This window comes from Microcaecilia unicolor, chromosome 3, assembly GCF_901765095.1.
Source record: "Microcaecilia unicolor chromosome 3, aMicUni1.1, whole genome shotgun sequence".
Taxonomy (NCBI): Eukaryota; Metazoa; Chordata; class Amphibia; order Gymnophiona; family Siphonopidae; genus Microcaecilia; species Microcaecilia unicolor.
In genome coordinates, this window is record NC_044033.1 from 366,984,450 (window position 1) to 367,007,149 (window position 22,700).

General features: G+C 41.1%; 1 protein-coding gene across 3 annotated transcripts in view; it reads right to left on the minus strand.

The window, feature by feature from the left end:
- TBC1D32 (TBC1 domain family member 32) overlaps positions 1-22,700 on the minus strand; it is a 327,052-nt gene that overhangs the window by 173,152 nt on the left and 131,200 nt on the right. For all 3 annotated transcript variants that reach the window (XM_030198562.1, XM_030198561.1, XM_030198563.1), the window contains exons 20-22: positions 21,676-21,763; positions 11,073-11,191; positions 3,020-3,139 (exon numbers count right to left, since the gene is read on the minus strand). In XM_030198562.1, the coding sequence (XP_030054422.1) occupies positions 3,020-3,139; positions 11,073-11,191; positions 21,676-21,763 (327 nt within the window). The remainder of the gene's footprint in view (positions 1-3,019; positions 3,140-11,072; positions 11,192-21,675; positions 21,764-22,700) is intronic.

The following is a 22,700-nucleotide window of genomic DNA, read 5'->3' on the forward strand; positions in this document are numbered from 1 at the left end:
TATCTGTATCATATGTTCTCAATTTCTCCTTTCAGGTCTTCCAGTCTTACCTCATGTGTGTTTTGGCACAAGCCACCTATGAGGAACTGTGCCAAAGGCCTTATTAAAATCAAAGTAGCCTATATCTAGTATGTGTCCACTATCCAATTCTCTGATAACCCAATCAAAATAATCAGATTCATTTGGCACAATTTTCCTTTGGTAAAATCATGTTGCCTCTGATCTTGTAGCGCATTGGATTCAAGGAAATTCAATATCCTTTCCTTGAGTAGTGTCTCCATTAACTTTCCAATCACTGAAGTAAGGCTTACTGGCCTGTAGTTTCCCACATCTTCTCTGTCTCCATTTTTGTGAAGAGTGAATTAATTCCTCGGGATTGGAGAACTCTCCATTCTCCAAGGATTTATTAAACAGTTTTTTATCTGGACCCAAAAGAACCTCTCTGAGCTCCCACAAGATTCTGGAATAGGCTTTGTCCGCGTTTAGTGTTTCAAGCTATTCATAAATGCTTTTTTCTACGAACGGAGCAATATCAACTTCATTCTCACAGATATCATTATCAACTGACCAAGGTCCTAAACCAGGATTTTCTTCAGAGAAGACACAACAGAAGTATTTGTTAAATACATTTGATTTTACCTCATCACTCTCCACATCTTTCAGTCTTATAATTCCATTTCTAGCCTTTCTCCATTCACTAATATACCTGAAAAAAGTCTTGTCACTATTCTTTGGGGTCCTTTTACTACGCAGCTAGGCACTAACACATGCCTCCCATGTCAAAATGCACTATTGTGGGGCACGCTCAGATGCCCCACAGTAGTTCTGGTATCTGTGTAGGCTTTCCCAGTGCTAAAATATACTTTGTAGTTCTTACTGCTTGGAGGCGTGTTTGGGGGGGGGGGTGGAGAGTAGGCATGCCCAGTACTAATTGGTTAGTGCAGCTACAGGGCCGCACACTAACCGATTAGCGAATGGTTACTGCTTGAGCCCTTTGCACCTATTAAATAGGTATCGGTAAGAGCTCATGCGCTAATGGTCACGTGCTAATTGGGAAATTAGAGCCTGGCCATTAATAGAAAAAATGGAAGTACATCCATTTTACAGCCATGCTAAAAGTGCCCTCAGTGTGCAGAAACCCACACGCCCATGGCCCCTTTTAACGCAGCTTAGTAAAAGGGCTCCTTTATGTTTTTTAGCTGTTTGCTCTTCCACCTGAGCCTTTGCCAACCGTATTTCTCTCTGCTTCTTTCAGTTTTATCTTGTAATATTTTTTTGTGTTCCTGTTCTTGAGTTCTTTTTTATTTAACAAACACCACTTATTTTGCCTTTATTTTTTTTCAGTCACTTGTTTGTTTGTTTAGGTTTTTTTTTGGCTCCTTTTACTAAATGACTGTAAGCCCAACGTGGGCTTACCGCTCGTTATAACGGAAGTACCACCAGACAACTGCAGCAGCCCAGTGGTACTTTCCACCCCTTCTCTCTTGGGGTTGAATCTCCAAATGTGTTTGTTATATGCCTGAAATGACAGAAATGATCCTTATTAATCTTCCCTGGATGAACCTCGCTCTGACCCCTAGCAAGCTAGGATCAACGTATCAATTCGGCCTAATATAGCAATTGTCTGAAGGCCAGCAAAAGATCAAGAAGTCATCAGAGGGTGGTCAATAGATGAAACAAAGTTTAATATTTAAAAGTATGATATCCAACCTCTGCTGGGATCCAGCCTTGTTATTGCCAAAGCTTCTTGCTGAAAATATCACTGGCTCTTGCTCTTTGATTTCTTCTCTGAGGTTCCTCGGCATCCAGTACTTTTCCCTGGGCACTGGATTTTGTGCAGCTAAGGCTTGGTGGCTGCCAGCATCAGAGGGAAAAGGGAAGTTGGATACTGGCGGCAAAGACCATGCCAACCATCCTGGGTCCATAGAATCCAACTCCACTGGAGCAGCTGTCAGTGGACTTTGGCCTGCTAACTACTCCTGTATCCTTTTAACTGATAATCCCTCACATATGTATTCCATAGTATAGAATACACATATACAGGAAAATTTCTGCCTCAGCATTTGCATCTGCTTCAAGTCATATATAACTATTGGGTAGTTTCTTGTTTGTGACTGAGCTTGGGAGGAGAACCTGAGTGTGAATCTTGCTTACCTCTCTAGCATTCAAAACTACCTTGAAATGTCAAAAATTATAGTTTTGTATGATAGCTCCTTAATCAGCTCTCCATAGATGTGCAAGTTTCCAAAATTTTCCACTTACATGTGAGAATAGCACAAATTGACATTTATGCATGAAAAATAGCAATAATTACATGCACAAAGCCCAGAGAGACAAAACTCTTCTTAAAAATGTCCTCTTTTATAAAATGTCTTCTCCTGCCAACACATATAGGTTTTCCATCACGCTATTAGTACTTTATAAAAGGCTCCATGTTCACCAAGTTTAAAAAAAAAACCACTACTGCAGTTTTGAACACTCAGACTTGAAGGTCTGTTTTCCAACCTAGGCACCCTATACAAAATCATTCTCCACATTTAAGTTGATCCAGTAAAATGGCACCACTTTACCTTATTGACATTTAATTACATGAAACAAAGCTTCATGAAATGCTCACACTCCTATTTATTTCTGCAGTAAAATCCAGGACCCTGTTTACTAAAGCGTGCTGTAGGTGAGCAAAACGTTTAGCGAGCGATAATGTTAGAGACACCCATAGGAATATAATGGGTGTCTCTATCATTAACGCACGTTAAAAAGCTAGCACGCCTACAGCATGGCTTAGTAAACAGGGCCCCCAGTGACTTACCTAACAAGTGAACATAATTTCCATGCTTGGAAGTGTACAGCACAACTGCAAACCTAGTTGTTTAATTTAAAATATCTGTAGACCACCCATCTACAAATCCTGAGTAGTTTCTATGAAACATAGATAGGAACCACATACTAACACTATACAACAGATGCATGTCAAACATATTAATAAAAAGATAAAGTGATATTTACAAAACATACTTACGATAATGCAAGTAGGAACTTCAGAAAGAGAGTATTCAACCTTATTTGGTAAATCCTGATTACTTATCAGTTCACAAACTGCAGGATAGGATGATAACATGTTCACCAGTGCTAGAAAAGACTGCAAAGAATAATAATAGTTTGACATCTTTCTAAATACAATCTGTTTAAATTATTTATTATATAAATGCTTTCTATAGGGAAGTCAACAATAAGCACTAAGAACCCACTGAAAGTTAATATTTAAAACATAAGAATAGCCATACTGGATCAGAACAATGGTCCATCTAGCCCAGTATCCTGCTTCCAACAGTGGCCAATCCAGGTCTCAAGTACCTGATAAAAACCCAGTTAGTAGTAACATTCCATGCTATCAATCCAGGGGCAAGCAGTGACTTCCCCCATGTCCATCTTTTAATTCCAAGGACAGTAATTTTATTAATGCAACAGAAAAATATACATCTGGTACCTTTCTCATGAAAGGTTCTATAGCAGAGCGATACATTTTACTAATGAGATAACTGAGAGTTTCCATTAATAGACATCAATGGCTCATCAATATCAGGAAACTATAATTTGCATATACTACATTGTGCAATCCTAGAAATAACTTTTTTTTTTAAATCTGTGGTAATGGTTTTCAACCCAGTTCTTGCGGCACACCTAGCCAGTCAGGTTTTCAGGATTCCCAGAATAAGAGAGGTAGTTATCAACATGAGCTACTATCGAGATGTGTGATTTTACTGTTAACCCCAGTTATTACTAACTAGGTCTTACTGCATAAAATGGGACCTGTGCTAAAATAGCACGGGTTAGTGGTAAAATAACTTCTTAATGGTAGCCCACATTGATAACTACGTCCCTAAACATGTATGATATAGATTTGCATGCATTGTATGCAAAGCATGCAAATCTATCTAATGTTTATTCATTATGAATATCATGAAAATAAGACTAACTGGGTATGTCCAAGGACAATGGGCACAAATCATGCATCAAATGAAACCGTTTAATATACCTAATGCATATCTTGTTATAAACTCTTAACACCCTATCAACAAACTATAGATAAGGCTAAATAAGACAGTTATCTCATAGGGTCCAGACACGGACCATGTTTTGCAATACAAGCTACTTCAGGGAACCCAAAATTCAATAGTGTCTTAATAAATTTTTTATTTTCTTTAAACAATGGCGTGCTTGTTCCTGCAAACAAAAATTATACATTAGAGTGTACCACAAAAATCCATACAATTATTCAAAGCACTGTTAGAAAAATTTTCAAAACTACAATATACTGATTTTATGGCATGCAAGCATGGAGAGTACCTCACTACTAAACTGGACTCACTTGAATGAAAAGATGCCACGGGAAAAGGCAGAACACGACCTCTATTATAAAACCTATGAGGGTGTGAAGCCACTCCTCCTGAAATGCATGCTCTAATCACCACCCAAATCTATTAATAACTAAATGAAACTATGACATCTAAACGCAAAAAGTAAGCTAAAGTATTACAGAAAAATCCTACCACTCGACCTCACGATTGAGGCCAGCAGGTTCTACTGTTTGCCATTGGTAGATCTGTTCACAGTGCCACAAGCTCATAGGGGGAGCACTGGAACCTACAAACCTACAAACTTTAAAGCTGCACAATCATGTCTCGTGAAGGTCCACCAGCAGGGTTTCTGTCACTCCCATTCTAATTCAACTAAGATGTTCAATGATACAGCTACATATAACTCTAGTAGTGTAGCCTATATAAATCTTAGGACAAAGACACTGATTTATATAGACAACCCCAGTGGAAGACCAGTCAGTATGTGTCTTACAGGAAACCATTTTTTCAGGCAAAGTTGGATGTGCTAGTAATCATCTAATGACAAAAAATCCACAAAAGCCCAAGAAAATCAATATCTGAAAATCACTATAAAGTTATAGTGGAGGAGTGGCCTAGTGGTTAGGGTGGTGGACTTTGGTCCTGGGGAACTGAGGAACTGAGTTCGATTCCCACTTCAGGCACAGGCAGCTCCTTGTGACTCTGGGCAAGTCACTTAACCCTCCATTTCCCCATGAAAGCCACATTGAGCCTGCCATGAGTGGGAAAGCGCGGGATACAAATGTAACAGAACAACCAAAAAAAAAACCTCAGGTCGGTGCACTGAGAGACCCACACATAGAATTACTCACTGTCGTAAGTGGAGAAAAAAGCCTCAGTATAGCCACCCAGCCAACTGCAGTACTAAGGCATTGGCCCGGCTCACAATCGTATGGCTGAAAAGAAACTCCACTACTACAAAACATTCAAACTAGTCTCTCAAAAACCCAGTCAGTGCCACAGACGTGAGTACATATCACAGGAAGTCCAAAAAATCTGAAGAATGTGTCCAGTCTTCTTATAAGCACGAGTTATTCACAAAATTATAATCCACTTATCTTTCCTGCAAAGGATCACTTCCATCTTCAAAGCTGGATGTCACAGTATCCAAAAAACTCAACAGGGAATCCCCGTTTCGCTAACATTGCATCAGGGGTATTATTCCTGTGTAGTCATTGCTGCATCCAAATATTGGGTGAATAACTGAAAAACCGATGCCAACATGCCGTTTAAATGGATAAAGTCGCACCTCCTCCTACTGAAAACAACCAACCAAGAATGCTGTATCTCTTCTATCAGCACGTCAGGATTCCTCAAAAAAAGGCGGACCATTCCACTCTGATGTTAAAACCATGAGATTCAACAGAATTAAAGAAGAAAATCCACTTTTGCTCCAGCTGCCGTAGCAAACGACTAAAATCCCCTCTCCATTGAGATCACGCAACTTGTTCCAGCACAAAGTACTGTAGTGAGTCAAATGGATGATTCTGAGTTTCACAATGTCAAGAGTTTATAACAAGATATGTATTAGGTATATTAAGTGGCACCAGTTGGTGCATGATTTGTGCCCATCAGTGTGCTATGATTAAAACTCTTTGGATACACAGCAGATCATTGTGATTAATGTTGGTCCTAATTTTTACAAGCACACAAAAAAGTTTTTTGAAATTGAGGGATGGAAATTTTTCATTTGTATAGCACATTTGACCTGTGGGATATAGGTGGTCTTATTGTTCTCATTTTTTTCCTCTAGCCTTTGGTATAGGGGGTTTTATTAATTGCCCTCTTTTAGATTTTCAGAGCCTATAGTCCTTGTCAGTGAAAGGACTGAATGCAGGGAAGTAGTGCAGCTGATGAGTGCTGATATCCTGAAAACGATAGGAGGAAGGGTACAAGTTTTTTATGTTGCCTGACTTGCCTGATCTAAGAGAAAGGAGCACTGGAGAACAGAGCAACATAAGAGACAGAGTGAGAGTGAAGAGAGATGCGACTCGAACACAGAAGATCTGTTTCACTATCAGAAGCGTGGAGTACAGGACTTAATTTGTGTCCAGTTGCTAGAATATAAATGTTAAGAACTAATAGCTAGGAGAGAGGCTGTGACCACTCTAGAACAGAATTGGTACAATAAAAAGGAGTAAGGATTTTAACAACCATTCATGCATTAAATTAGAGCACTGTGCAGAACAGGCCCCAGATTATAACTCCTTTGAAACTTTCTGATACTTTATACAATTATTTTACTTGTTGTTATAGACAATATTTTTGTTTTCCTATCTCTTCTTTTGTACAAGAGAACCAGGAAGCCTATATTGTTCTCCAAACAAGTGGCCGGAAAAATAAGGGCAAAAGAGGCTACGTTCAAGAAATACAGAAGAACACAACAAGAAGATAACAGAAAAGATTACCGGATTAAACTCAAAGAAGCAAAGAACTAGAAGGCATGAACTGAGGTTGCAGGGGGGCCAACACAGGAATAACGTCAGGAAGTACTTTTTCATGGAGAGGGTAGGATATTCCTGGAATGTCCTCCTGAGGGCAGTGGTGAAGTTGAAAACAGTAATGCAATTCAAAAATGCATGGGATAAACAAAAAGGAATCCTGTAATGTAGGCATGGAGCCAAACAAGCTTAGCAGTGATTAGATGGCAACACTAGTAAATGAGAAGCAAAGCCAGTGCTGGGCAGACTTCTATGGTCTGTGCCCTGGAAATGGCGGGGATAGATCATGATAAAGTATGAGTTTATCTTGTTGGACAGACTGGAGGGACTGTGCAGGGCTTTAACTGCTATCATCTACTATGTTATGCGTCAAGGTGTTGGCTCCAGGTTGCATTTGTGAAGGGAGAGGCATCCTGTCCTCAGCTTGATACATCTTTATGTCTGGAGATGCAGCTTAGTGTGCCGAGGCCTGGCACTCATCCCACTGGTTGCGCAGCATTTTCGGCCACAGCTCTCGTGGTCTGCAGAAGATCTGGATGCAGCCAAGGGAAACTGACTTGTGTTGGGGTTACCGGCAGACTTTGTATACTTACAGTTGCCAGAGAGAGAGAGAGAGAGAGAGAGAGAGAGAGAGAGAGAGAGAGAGAGAGAGAGAGAGATCGATCTGACTGACAGTGGCAAGAAAGAAGTTCCCTCAATAACGTCTGCTGTAGGTTTATCAAACAGACAGCTGGGGAAATTGCATCTGATATAAAATACCACAGTAGGCTGCTCACTAGAGTATGAATATATGATCACATCTAGCCTATGCTCAAAGTTTGCACTGCTGCTGATTATATAAAGAACTGAATTTAAAATCATAATACTAAGATTTTGCTTAGGATGGCTTTGGAATTTTCTGCCATTGGAATTGCGTAAAATTGAAAAGTTGCTTACACTTAGAAAACAGTTGAAAATGTTTTTGTTTTTGAAAGTGTTTGAGGAAGCAGGAGGCTTTAAGGGTTAACACAATGGATAGGTGGTTATATGGCCATTGGAACAATTACTATCATTTGTGTATTTCGGTTTAAAGATTTGGTGGTTTGTTTTGGTAATGTTTTATTATATTAAGTATGTGATTCTTGTAACTTGCCAGGAACGTAAGATTGAGTGGAATAGAAATTTAGATAAATAAATAAGTACATAAGTATTGCCATACTGGGACAGGCCAAAGGTCCACCAAGCCCAGCATCCTGTTTCCAACAGTGGCCAATCCAGGTCACAAATACCTGGCAAGATCTCAAAAAAGTTCAATACTTTTTATGCTGCTTATCACAGAAATAAGCAGTGGATTTTGCCCAAACCTTTTTTAAACCCCGCTAAGCTAACCACCTTTACCACATTCTCCAGCAACAAATTCCAGAGTTTAAATACACATTGAGTGAAGAAATATTTTCTCCAATTTGTATTAAATTTACTACTTTGTAGCTTCATCGCTATGTGCAGAAGTATGTACCTAGATGTTTCCTTCAGTCCTCTCAGAGAAATTTATTACAAATAACCTTTGGAATTAAATTGACAGAGACCTTGAATTGTGCCTTTTCTTCTCTGCAAGTTGGAACTGTCTAGCAGAATATCTGAAGGTCTTTGATGATGTTTTAGTATTCCATACAAATTGTAAGAATGTATTATTTAGTGTAGCTTTTAACCAAGATATCTATTGGAGAATGTAACTGTTTATGTATGCTATGCTCATGGTATGCACATGTGGATTTGGGAAAAAAAATAATCAATACATGTAAAATAAATGTAGCGGGTATCTCCTGTATTTGGGCTGAGGGTTACCCCAGAGGTGGGTACATAATAATTATAGTAAAATCTATGGCAAAAAATGTACTTCAGCGCTATCAACTATCTTTCTCAGAGCATACAGTAAAAGGTACCCTGCAATTGAGATTAATATATTAGGTGGAATAGTAATTAGGCAGAGTAAATTAATTAAAGGCAGAAAAAGACTGCAGACTATTATAGCTTTAAAATAAAAACTCCCTTTTAATGGCTCTCTAGTAATGTACAAAGACAGTGGTGTGGTAAGGGAAGATGCGAATAAAAGTACAGTAGCTAAGTGGAGAACCAGCACAGAATTTCTGGAGAACTCACCATCAAGTAACAGAATATCAATAGTTTCAGCTGAAAATTCATCTGAAGATAACTAGACAAACCAGCTTGTAATCGAAAGTGATCGCCGGCCATCTTCCGACACAAATCGGGAGATGGCCGGCGATTTCTTAAAAGCGGCGAAATCGGTATAATCGAAAGCGGCATTTTTGACAGCATCGCCGCTTTCCCGTCGCTTCGCCGGCGAAAGATCAAGGGGGCGTGTCGGTAGATTAGCGAAGGCGGGACATGGGCGGGCAAGGGTGTGGCTACCAGATGGCCGGTTTCGCCGATAATGGGAAAAAAAAAGCGGCGTTAAGCAGTATTTCGCCGGCTTTACTTGATCCTTTTATTTTCACGACCAAGCCTCAAAAAGGTGCCCCAACTGACCTGATGACCACTGGAGGGAATGGAGGATGACCTCTCCATACTTCCCCAGTGGTCACCAATCCCCTTCCAAACTAAAAAAATAAAACTAAAAACCATTTTTCCAGCCTCTATGCCAGCCTCAAATGCCGTACACACCTCCATGACAGCAGAATGTGTTGTATCCTCCGACAGCCTTTCCCTGGTTGCGATGTGGCTCTGGGCTGAGTGTGACACCTTTTCTGTTAAGTGCCCTGCAGAGAGTCACATTAGCAATGCATTGTGGTGGGTGTAGGGTACTGGGCTCTACTCCCATGGTGCTTTTCTCCCCTGCTAACTGGGTCAGAGTGTGCCCTGTTTTGTTTCCTGTTGGAGTCCATGCGGTAGTGGCCATTTTTGTAAGCCAGTTTTAGTTCCCTTTCCTGTGTTACCCAAGTTAGAGAACGTAGTTCTTACCTTGAATGTTGCTGAAAGAGGGCATTGTACACCATTGTGCCAGCTCTGACCTACTGCTAATCTTAGTACCAGGGGACTCTTTGCCAGTGGGGCACAACCTCTGATCTGCAGTTAACTGTGAGTAAACGTGGTTATTTCAAGAAAGAACTTTTTCAGAGAGATTAGTCTTCAGGTGTGAACTGGTGTGCCAAATTTATACAGCAGCAATAAGTCCTAGAGGCTGTATGCAGGTCCCTGGAGCAATTTTGGTGGATGCAGTACATTTGTGGGTAGTGGGTTTGGGGGGCTCAGCTCCCAAAGTAAGGGAGCTATGCACGTGGTGGGAGCTATTCTGAAGTCCACTGCAGTGACCCCTAGGGTGTCTGGTTGGTGTCCTGGCATGTCAGGGGGGGCCACTGCACTAAAAATGCTGGCTCCTCCCACGGCCAAATGCTTTGAATTTGGCCGGGGTTTGAGATGGCCGACATAACTTTCCATTATCGCTGAAAAACAAACCCGGCGAACTCCACGGCATTTGGCCAGGCTAAACCGTATTATCGAAAAAAAAGATGGCCGGCCATCTTTTTCGATAATACGGTTCCGGCCAGCTGTGGCGCTGCCGCCAACATAGATCGCCGGCGATCTATTTGGCCGGCGACGTTCAATTATGCCCCTCAAAGTTATCTAGTTTGATATCTAGCTCTGTGAGTTCATGAAAATGGAATGATTAGCTAAAAACACTGTTTTTTTGCTTGCACATAGTGGACTAGGTTCTATAAATGGTACCGAAAAATCAGCGCTGAAAAATTTGAACGCTGAGCGCTATTCTATAAAGGATCCACATCCTTTATTAAATAGCACTAAGCGCATAAATGGCGCCTAACTTTAGGCACCAGCAATTACGCCTGCTGAAAGCAGGTGTAAATGCCAGCACCGGGATCAAGTCTACTCTGTAACAATACATGTAAATTCTGGAAATGCCCCTGGAATGCTCCTGTTCGAGCCCCCTTGAAATGTGCACTATAGGAGATCTGCGCACATCATTATAGAATACGATGTGTGTGTAACTACCAATTAAGGACAATTAACGCCAATAACTTGTTAATCAATTAAGTTGCACGCACAGCAATTAAGCTGCATACCAATATAGAATCCGGGAGTTAGTAGATTTCTTTTGGTCATTTCTAAAGCTAAAGGAGATTAAATCCTTGGGAAAAAGATTTACTATTTTAAAACCATGCAATCAAACTATCATTAGATTATAGTGTGCAAATCTTAAAATTAAATAATTTCTTACTTTCTGACAACTTCTATCAATGGGATCTACTGGAGTCGATCTGGGTTGAATTACCCTAACATCATCTCTTCCACACTCCAGAACAGACCATAATTCAGTTGTAAGTGCTTTGATGAAGCCTGAAATTAAACATATAATCATTATTCTATTGTCCCAGCATACAAAGCCTTTGAAAACATTTCATACCTTTGTACATTTTTCATATAGTGCTATTTAAAAAGTATATACTGTGCCCTACTGAAAAAGTAATTAAGAAACCAAAAAGTATTGACTGCATATCTCTTCATACCCTCTATCACAACAAACCCATAATAGCTCCAGTTTGAAAAAATTGCCTCAACAAGGGCTATAAGGTTAAGGACATTTTTCTGAAGCCCTAAGTGTTGAAATAGCAATTTTAGAATGACCACAATTTACATGTGGATTTACGGAGCCATCAATATCCATGTTGAGAAAATATGCACGGATGGAGACAAAGTCTACACATATATGAAGTATTCAGCAAAGCTTGTGCATATTGAGGGCAGAACATCTAACTACTGGCAACAGCACCTGCTGGAAATTTTGTATAAATGCTAACCTCATCTGTCTTTTGGACTGGGTGCTTGAACTGATGGCTGCTGGAGGAGCTCTGAAAGATATAATTTGTGTCCATATAGGTGTGTCTTTGCCTATCTTTCATTTCCCTACTGTGTTTCCAGCCTTTCTCATCACCCTTGCAGCATCCTCATTCAAACTCAATGTGTTCCTCCTCTATGCCTCTACCAAGATTCTTCCTCTCAGTGTGTGTCATCTTGTCATTGGGTCTATCTGTGGCTGTCTCTGGTAAGTGAGTGACTTTGTGTACATGTTGGTGTAACTGATTTTGAGAAGATCATAGGTATATATGGGAGTATATGGAATGAGTAGATTAACAAGATAGTCGGGTGCTAGTGATTTTAATTCTTTGTATACTAGTGTTAACAGTTTGAATTGTATTTGAGCTGACACAGGAAGCCAATGTTCAGTTTTGAGCAGTGGTGTGACATGATCAAATTTATGAACTCTATGAAGGAGTTTAATTGCTCTGGACTGTACTAGCTGTAATTACTTGATGGAAGAATGTTGAAGACTGGCAAATAAAGATATTACCAGTGACAAGATGAGAAGATGTACACATTGAAGGAACAGGTAGGATTTGGCTGAACAGATGCGCTATAAAATGAAAAATGATGCTTTGAATCAAAAACTACTCCCAATATTCTGATCTTCTCAGAATAGCGTAATACCCGTCCTTGAATGAATTAGTGATAAGAGGTGACAGAAAAAGATTGAATAATAATGGTACCAGGATGGATCTCTGAGGGACCTCACAGTCACTGGACAGCTCAGAATACGGCTGCCAGGCTCATTTATGGTGCATCTAGATTTGAAAGTACAAGGCCTCTGAGAGAGAAACTGCACTGGCTTCCTGTCAAGGACCATATCACTTTTAAAATTTGCGCTCTGGTGCATAAAATCATCTATGGAGAAGCCCCTGCATACATGGACACCCTGATCAACTTGCCACCAAGGAACTCCCACAGATCCTCAAGAACGTAGTTAAACCTCCATTACCCAGTATATAATGGACTTAAATACAAAAGCATCTATGCATCAACTTTCTCCTACTCTAGCGCTCATCTCTGGAATGAACTGCCTAAACTGATGAAACTTACTACTGATCACCCTACTTTCAAAAAGCGCCTCCAGACCTTTCTATTTGGCAAAGCGTACGCATCACTCCCACCAGGCATCTCTACCTTCTGATCTGTCTTACCCCGGTGTCACATTACTCACCGCTGCTCTCTCTGTTTTACTTTACCTCGCTTTGCCTTTTCCCCATTATACTTCTAAGACATTAATTGTTTGACCCCTGACATGCTGTGTTTTTATGTAGATTGTTGTAAGCCACATTGGGCCTGCCCATGGGTGGGAAATTGTGGCAGGGGCGTAGCCACGGGTGGGCCTGGACGGGCCCAGGCCCATCCACTTTCCCTCCAGGCCCACCCAACATCCCTTGCATGTGTCGTGCGCTGCAACGAAAATGCTTGTCTTCCCCGCCGGCGCTGCCTCGGCCCCTGCACGTTACCCCTGCCTCTATCCCTGCCTGCATTCTTTTCTTCGATCGTTGCGTCGCCGGCAGCGCTGCCATTCATTCAGGCAGCTCCGCTCCCCTCTGCCGCGTCCATCCGGCTCTTTCTGACGCACTTCCTGTTTACGTAGGGCTAGATGGATGCGGCAGAGGGGAGCGGAGCTGCCTGAGTGAATGGCAGCGCTGCCGGCGACGCGACGATCGAAGAAAAGAATGCAGGCAGGGACAGAGGCAGGGTAGCATGCAGGGGCCGAGGCAGCGCCGGCAGGGAGGACAATCATTTTCATTGCAGGCGTGGTGGGACGCAGGGGTGGAGAGAGAGGCAGGGAAGGGCATGAAAGCTGCCTTACAGCAATTCCTCAAGGCCGCCACACTACAGCAGTGGCCAGGATGAGAAAAAAGTGGTTGGGCATCAGTGTCCTTGCCCTGGGCCTGCTCTGTGAGAGGGGGTGGGGTGGAGAGAGCGAGTGAGTGAGACGGTGGGGGTGGAGAAATAATTGTTTGACATGGGGGAGGGAGAGCTGCAGGAGAAAAGAGAGGGAGAATTGTTTGATATGGCTATGGTGGGGAGAGGAAGGGAAAGGCTGCAGAGGAGTGGCAAAGGACGATAGAGGAAAAAAGTGTTGGACATGACAGTGGAGGGAAGGGAGTGAGAGATGGAAATATTGAACATGGCTGGAGGGGAGAGAAAAAGATGTTAGATCAGGGGCTCAAGGCAGGGAGAGAGAGAAAGAAAGAGTGGACAATATGGGAGAGATGTTGGACATAGAGGTGGAGCAAAGGGAAGGAGAGGTGCTGCACAAGAGAGGGAGAAGAGGGAGATATTGGATCCAGGGGCAGAAGGGAGATATGCTGGACAATGGGTAAGAGAGAGAAATGCAGGACAATGGACGGAGGGGGAGGGGGTAAAAGGGAGATGTCAGGCTATGAGAGTGAAGAGAGGATAAAGAGAGAGGGGAGATGGTAATGAAATGAATGAGAGGATAGTGATTACAGGTGGTAGAAATATGGTAATGGTGCGTAGATTGAGGATGGAAGGGAATGGAAGGCTGGGAAGGAATGAGTTTGGATATGGGTGAGTTAGTGGGTGAAAGGAGATGAAAATTTGATAGATATCTGAAAAGTAAAAAGGAGGAAAAAGTTTAGAAAGAGGGTTAAATTTGAGTAGACAGAGGCAGAAAAGAACAAAATACAGAAAGGAAAGAGCAATATTTCAGAAGCAGTTGTAGTGAGGAAATGGAACGAGAGGAGAGAAAAGACAAATGGACAACAGTTGCTTGAAGAATTAGCAGAAGACGACGGGAAAGTGGGAAGGATAAACTGAAACCAACATGATAGAAAAATAAAATGTCCAGACAACAAAAGGTAGAAAAATAATTTTATTTTGAATGTTTTAAATGGAATATGTTCACTTTTCTTGTGTTCAGTAGAAAAGGAAATGCATTTTTATTTTTATTTCTCCAGTGTTGCACTAAATGTTGAAGTTCTCAGTTCAATTTTTGTCTACATATTTTTATTTCTAATTTGTAATCCCTTGTTCTGTATTTGGTGATGGTCTGTCACTGTGAGACTGTAAGGGCAGATGGGGAGATTAAAGAGGAGAGGGCTTCTTTATTTTCTGCCCTGGGCACCAGCATGGCTAACAGCAGCCCTGACCCTTGCTGTAGCTGGTGGGGATCCCCAAGCCCTGCTAGCTGAGGACCTCCACTGAAGGTGGCCAGAAATCCCTTCTGCTGAGCTTGGCAGATGGGGGCAGCATCCTTGAACCACTGACAACTAAGCATGGGGTGCCACTATCGGTGGCTCAAGGAGTTGTTGCTTCCGACCAAGCTTGGTAAAAGTAAATTCTGGCCATCTTTGGTGGAAGTTTTCAGGTGACAGAGCTTGGGGATCTTCATCAGCTAAAGTATTTATCTTTTGAGTTGGGAAATGCTGGGAGAGGGGGTTAGAGAGAAAATTTTGTGCCTGCCCACTTTGGGTTCAGGCCCACCCAAAATTGGCTGTCTGGCTACGCCACTGAATTGTGGGATATAAATGCTGTAAATAAATAAATAATACTGAAAAAACAAGCTTTCATGGTTTGATCAGCATGCTGAACCTAATCCAGATTTAATATAGATATCTGATGGAACATCTTTTAAAACTAATAGAGTCTCTAAAGTACTGGGAGTCTTACTGGACTCCTCGTTAAGCTTTGAGAATCAGGTTATGTTAGTTCAAAAGTCATTTTTATAAATTGAGACAGTTGCAACTAATTTGTTCATATTTTCTTCAACAATATTTCAGAATAGTTGTGCAAGCTACTGTGCTGTCCTAAGTACATTACTGTAATTCCTTTTATTCTGGAATTTCAACAAAACTTATGAAGAAAATTTATTTTCTGTACAATACAGCTGAAAGATTGATATATAGGAAGTCTAGATACGATCATGATACTCCTTTATTGGCGAATCTTCACTAGCTCCCGGATGAACTACATATTGTGTTTAAGTTATGCTGTTTGGTCTTTAAAACTCAGCATAGGGAGCTACCAAAAGGTTTTTTTCTTTTTACTTCAGTTGTTGGGTGGTTTCACTAAGAGTCATAGTCAGGACTGTTTATTACTATCTTTTCCATCAATGAAAGGAATTAAACTTGAATCTGTATATGAAAAAAATCTATTTGTTATCGAACGGTTAAGGTTTGGAATCCGCTACCATTAGGAATTTGTCCGATTCCTTCTTATAAACGATTCCTTCTCATAAGGCTTTTCATAAAAATCTGAAAACCTATCCTTTTAATAAGTTTCTATGATTTTCTTCTTTTTGGTTTAGAAGCCTGTGACCCACTCTGAACCTGTTTTGTGGGGATATGGCGTGATACAAATCTCTAATAACATAACATATCAGAATCTAATGCAGCATGTATTTCATTATGAAATACAGAAGAGTTTCAGGGGGGACGCAGAAAGTTGCATCTTCCACCAAGGGGGTACTGCACCTTCCGCCGTAGGGGTGCCACATTTTCCGCTGATGAGGGTGCTGCATCTTCCGCGGGGGGGGGGGGGGGGGGGGGGGGGTGCATCTTCCACCGGGGGATGCGCCGGATCTTCTGCAAGGCGGTGATGCCATATCTTCCACCAGGAGGTAGCACCACATTTTCCACCTGGAGGGTATTGGGGGGGGGGTGCCACATCTTCCTATAGGGGGCATGGGGGTAGGGGGTGAGGCTATGCAAATAATGCTGGAAAAGGGTCATGGCTATGCAAAAGGGGTGGGGCTTGGGCAGGGTCAAAACGTCATATCTGGTAACACCATCTAAGGGGGGGCCATGGGTGTGGCTTGAGTGTGGTTTGGGCAGTGACCTCATCCGAGGGAGCAGGGAATCGACATGGCTCAGGCATGTCCTCACTTCTTACTGGCTGAAAACCTGGAACTGGGCGTGTCACCTGTCAAAATCAATTAAATTTGACTAATGCTAGTGAGGTACACTACTACTATTAGTTTAATATTGGTGGTAGGTAAGTTAATAGAAACACTACTGAAGGACAGAATGGTGGAATACCTTGCCGTTAGTAAATTACAAGATCATAGACAATGTGGTATCACCAAATAAAAACCTTTTCAAACAAATCTAATTGAATTATTTGATGGCATGACCAGAGAAATTTGTAAGAAGGTAAAATAGATGTGGCCAATCTGGATCCCAATACGGCCTTCAACATGGATCCACATGGAAGACTGGCAATCATGTTGGCCAGTCTCAGAATTGAAACAAAAATTATAAATTGGATGAGGAATTCAGAGACTGGTAGTCAATCAGGTCCACTCTGCTCAAGGGCAAGTGACCAATGGATTGTTTGAGGAATTACCTACTGATTCCTGAGATGTGGATATCGTATATACTCTACTATAAACCAAGAGTTTTTGTCCAGAAAAGGTATTAAAAAATTGCATCTCGATGAAGCTCTCTACTGGACACCGTCATCTCTAAACTGATTTCATGGTAAAACAAAAATCAAAGATCCAGATTTTTTTCCTGCGGAACCCGGTTTGGTTCAGTTGCCTGGTTTGATGGACATTTTTGTGGATAGGAGGCCAAGTCAGAAACAGCAGTGGAATACTCGGCTGGAGGTGGAGCAGAGGCTGGCTCCCCCTCTTTTGAGGTAGCTAGCTTGTCCCCGGATGCGAGGAGTCCGCCAGCACAGCCGCCCCCTATTGAGGCATTGGGAGGAGTTTCCCCTGACGACTGGCGAGTTAACCTTGCTGGAGGGCTGCGTGGCGGGAGAAGAACCTGTGGCTCAAGTGGAGTGGGTATATCTGGTGTAGTCACTGGTGGAAGGAGGAGATGGTCATTCTGAGGAGTCATCCCTGAAGCAAACTTTGGCGGTAGAACTTGCTGATACTCAAGCATTGGGTCCAAATTAGAGGCGAGTCCCATTGCCAAGACAGAGTGTATTTATTTATTTATTAGGATTTATTTACCGCCTTTTTGAAGGAATTCGCTCAAGGCGGTGTACAGTAAGAATAGATCAAACATGAGCAATAGGCAATTACAGCATTTTACTATACTACTTTGGAGACTATAGGGAAGACAATATCGACTGTACAGTCTTCTTTGAATGTTCGAATTCAGACTGTTTCTTCCCAGTGCTCTGCTATTACGATTGAGAAAACAGCCTTGGAAAAAAAGATAACTGATATGGAACTTAAAGTTGGACATTTTGATACTGGGCTTGAAACTTTAGAAACCCTGGTTCAGACCCGGATGAAGGATAGTGGGAATATCCATCAGAAACTGGAAAGTTTGGAAAACTCTGTCAGACGCCAAAACCTTAAAGTGATTAATTTCCCTAAGGCTTTTGCTACTTCTCCTTTAGATATGTTTAAATGTTATTTGTCTGAAGTGTTGAAGGTTCCTGATTCCTCCTTTCTGTGCATCTCTAAGATATATTATTTACCTGAAGGCAAAAGAAAGCAGGGGCTCTCTGTGGACAGCCCTGATATAACAAATTTCCTTGAGGGGTTGGAAATGGAGGTTGTGGTGCCGGCTACGCTATTAGTACAGCCAGCTTTAGATTCTGACAGAGATTGGTTGCTTAAATTGTTTTTTTCTAAACATAAAGATGTTGTGTTTATGACTTATAAACTTCGATTGTTCTGATATCTCAAGAACTACTCAAAAGACAGCAGTTTTTACTTTTAAGATCTCAGGTCTTACAGATGGGAGCAACCTTTGTACTTAGGTACCTATGGAAATGTGTGGTCACTCATTAGGGTCTGTGATATGTATTTTTTGAGTCCCAGCAACTAATTTCCTTTTAGGAAAAATTACTGTACCTTCAAGTGCTCCACAAGGTTCGTCTTATCCATCCCCACTATGAAGAGATACTTGGTCTGACTTTGAGTGGTCATTTCTTTTCTCGTTACTATTGTTACATTTGTACCCTGCGCTTTCCCACTCACGGCAGGCTCAATGCGGCTTACATGGGGCAATGGAGGGTTAAGTGACTTGCCCAGAGTCACAAGGAGCTGCCTATGCCTGAAGTGGGAATCAAACTCAGTTCCTCAGGACGAAAGTCCACCACCCTAACCACTAGGTCACTCCTCCACTCCACTATTAAGATAGAAACTGTTTTCTCTGCCTTTCATAGGTTTCTCTCCCAATTTTTGTTGACTGACTACAGTGTATGAAGATGAATGTATTTCCAATCTGACTTTATATAATTTTGTTCCTCTTTTTCAACCATATACTGTTATTCTTACTGATGTGTTTCTCTCATGTAGTAATTTAAAAAATCTTATATTTTTTAATGCATCTTGGATTATATTCAGCTTACCCTCTCTCCCCCTTGATATCTGGCATTCCTCCCATTCCATCCCTCCCATGTAGTGTCCCTACTCCACCGCCACATCCCCAAACCAGAAGAGCTCTCATTCCTTCCTCCCTCCCACTGAGCAAAGATCCACTTCTGGACCCACCTGTAGGGCTCCCCCCAAATCTACCATTCAGCCCTGGTGGTATAGTGGTGAGCTGAAGCAGGAGTGATCTCCATACACTCCTTCCCATGCTCTCTCCATAGGGAAAATGGCTCCTGCAACTTCCAGCAGCAGTTTTGTGAGATTGCTGCTGGAGGCCATGGCAGCCATTTTGGGATTGGAGCCAGCATGGGTAAGCCCTATACCTTCTCCAATGACTTCAGACTGTTCAGAATACAGCAGTAAGGATCTTATGCTCCGCACAAAGGTGCAAATTACCCCACTTCTGAAGCAGCAACACAAGCTAACTGTCCAATAGCAAATTCAGTATAAAATACTTACCCTCGCCTACAATCTCTATACAGATTCTTCCTCTTATCTTGTCTCTCTAATAACTGTATAAATACCCCACCCCAAGGGCCCTACAGTCATTATATGATAAGTGACTGCATGTCCCTTCTATTCATGCTGCTAATTTTGACTCTATATGTGAGAGCACTTTCTTTTGTGCAGCTCTCTTTTTCTGGAATTCTATGCCAGTGGAACTATACACTAAATCACCTTTTCTGAAATTCAGGGCAGCACTTAAAACCTGTTTAAGAAGACCTTTGAAGGCTGATGCAGTGGTGGCACTGTGGGAACTGTGGACAGACTCCCTGCTTACGCTATGCTTATGTAGTATTAAGTAACTCTACAGTCTATATTTTACTTCTTTTCTCCTCTTTTCTTGTATTTGAATGGCATTCCTTTCTGAATTTCTTTTTTGTAAACCACTTTGCTATTTACAAAGGAAAGGTGGTATGTAAAATCATAAACTGGAAACCCTTGAAAACTCAATTAGAAGTTCTAATCTAAGGTTTGAGTTGCAAAAATTTAAACTAAGGCAGTTGTTAAGAATTATTTTATGGAGTTCTTACAGATATCTCAATAATTAAATTTTCCAATAATATGGGCATATTATCTGCCAGGGTATAAAAGTGCAGGTCTTGTGTTCAGTGGAGATGATATAGCCTATTCCTAGGAACCTAGAAATGAGACTGATTTTCTCAAAATTCTTGTGGAACATTGATAGTGAATCTCATTAATAATTCTGATAGTGATTTGTTACTTAAGTATTTCCAATTTCCAATTCTTCATTTGAGTCAAACAGATGCCCCCCAAAGGTATTCCTTCAATTTTGGAAAAAAGATGGACATTGAATAACGCTAAGTCTAGGCTGTAAGGCAGATGGGGTAAGACTGAGAAACCCATTTTTTCAATTTCCTTGTGAGGCCTAGTGTTGTCAAGCTGCAACAAAATTTCCTTCTTGTGCTTCTGAACTCCTCTCAATCATTCTTTCAAGGTTGCAGTGTAACATTGAGTGATCCTCCAATTGTCCTGTACCAGTTTAACCTTTCTTATGTTACACTCGTCCAGCTGCTGTCACAGATCATCCAATTTGTTTTTTGATCACACACATCAGCCCTTCCTGGTCCACAATCTTTACATTTTCTGGCCCAGTGACACACAGTACTCACATTAACACAGTCATCACCATAAACAAAACTGCATGCGGTGGTGAATTTTAATTGGAGTTTGGGAGTACTTTCTTTGAAGGTGGACTGTGAGAGAATGGATAATGGGGTGTGATGTTTAATTTTAAGAGCACCCGGTGTTTCCTCACTTAAGAAAATTGAAAATTTATAGGAATATATCTATGATTGACAAGCTTAGCCACCCTCAGAGGTACAAATCGCTTTGGCGTTCCCTCGCTTGGGTGAGTTTTTACTCTGAGATTACTCCAAATAATAATATATATTTTCATAGGTAACTGAGTTCCTATGACATTAATTCCTCTATTCTGTTCTCTCATTTGCCCTTCTCTAATTGGACCCTGGTTTTTTAGTTATATTATTTGTTATTTATCAGCGGTTTATTTTGGGACATTTTTGATATTGGTTTACCACACCTAAAGTTAAGCATGATCCCTGGGCATAAGCGTTATTCTGTAAACCACACCTTACTTTAAGCGTGGCTTATACAATGGCACTTTTTTCAGCACCATATATAGCATTTACCCCTAAATTGGCTAGTTAAGCAATTAAAACAAGCACACAAATTGGGTGCATGCCAATATTTTCATGTGCAATTTGATGTCATATATAGAACTAGGGGAATGCAGTCTAAACATGTTTTTTTGGGATCCATCACACCTGACTTTATTTTTGCCTACTAAGAGGTTGTCAGTAAGGGATTCCTTGGGTGGGTCTACTAATGGTGTTCCATGAAAATTGTTTCCAATAACCAGCTTGTGGCCTGCTTTGTTTTTCCTTTGATAATATAGAAAAAGTTTATCTTTTAGTCTCCTATGGTATTGGGTCCTTCGTTTTTGAGGGCTGGAGCTTGATATTGCTTTCTTGTTTCTATAGATGGGGTCTGTTTGCACCTTTTTTAAAATTGTTTACCATTAGCTTTCTATACAAGTGGATGCCCTAGATTGTCTTATTTTAAAATGGATAAACAAAATAAATTTAAAAAGAAAAAAAAATATTACCAGAACTCTGCAGCGCTGCTGTGCCTGGAGATGTTGCAGCTACTTGAGTAACCATTACTCCATAGCCAAACTTTTCACATCTGCTGACCTGTTGATAAAGCAAAACACAGGAGAATACATCTAACTTACAAAAACACAATTAAAATATAAATATACCTTAAATTATTACTTCTTTCTTATTTTGCATAATTTAAAAAGTTCTACCATCAAGTCACTGTTCTCTAGGATTGTGATTCTACATGTGTAACCTAACTAAAAACTCACCTGTTTCAAAAGGCATACCCTCCCGACTCAACATAGATGACTGAACTGCACGACACCACAACACTACAGTTTGTAATGATCACCAAACAATTTCTTCGGTTCTTGTTCTCCTTCATGTGGTTCCCACAACACGAACCTTTTCCTACCATAACTTAACCTAGCATTTGTATTTGTTTACTCCGGAGTCTACCAACACCTCTCCGACACCATGTAAGCCACACTGAGCCTGCAAACAAGTGGGAAAATGTGGGGTACAAATGCAACAAATAAATAAAATAAATAAATATTAAGTAGTTTTATTAAAGTTGTATTAAGTATACAAGCAATCAAAATGTTGAAAGCAACCTACATTTACACTGCCAATTTTTTTGTCCATTGGGGGTGGGGGGGGGGGGGCGGCGGGTGGAATAAAACTTTAAAATTGTCTCCTCAATGGGAGAAGTAGCAGTATGCAAACTTGTCCCTGCAGAAAAAAGGGACAGTATCAGGAGCTCTGTTAGGGTGGTCCAATGTAGCATTCACTTTGAAACTCATGTGCTTATTAGCATGCACACTTTCCAACTGCAAAGTATACAGGGTAAAGGATATGCATGGCACTAGTTACCATAGAGGTGTAAGGTGAGGGGTGAGGAGCTTCTCTTTGAAAAGAAGCTTACAAGCCCATGAGTAGTTTAAAAATTGGCCTGTCTGTACTCACATGGAAACTAAAACACTTATAATTGTCATGCAGAAAATCAGAAACAAAGAATTCAATGTATAAA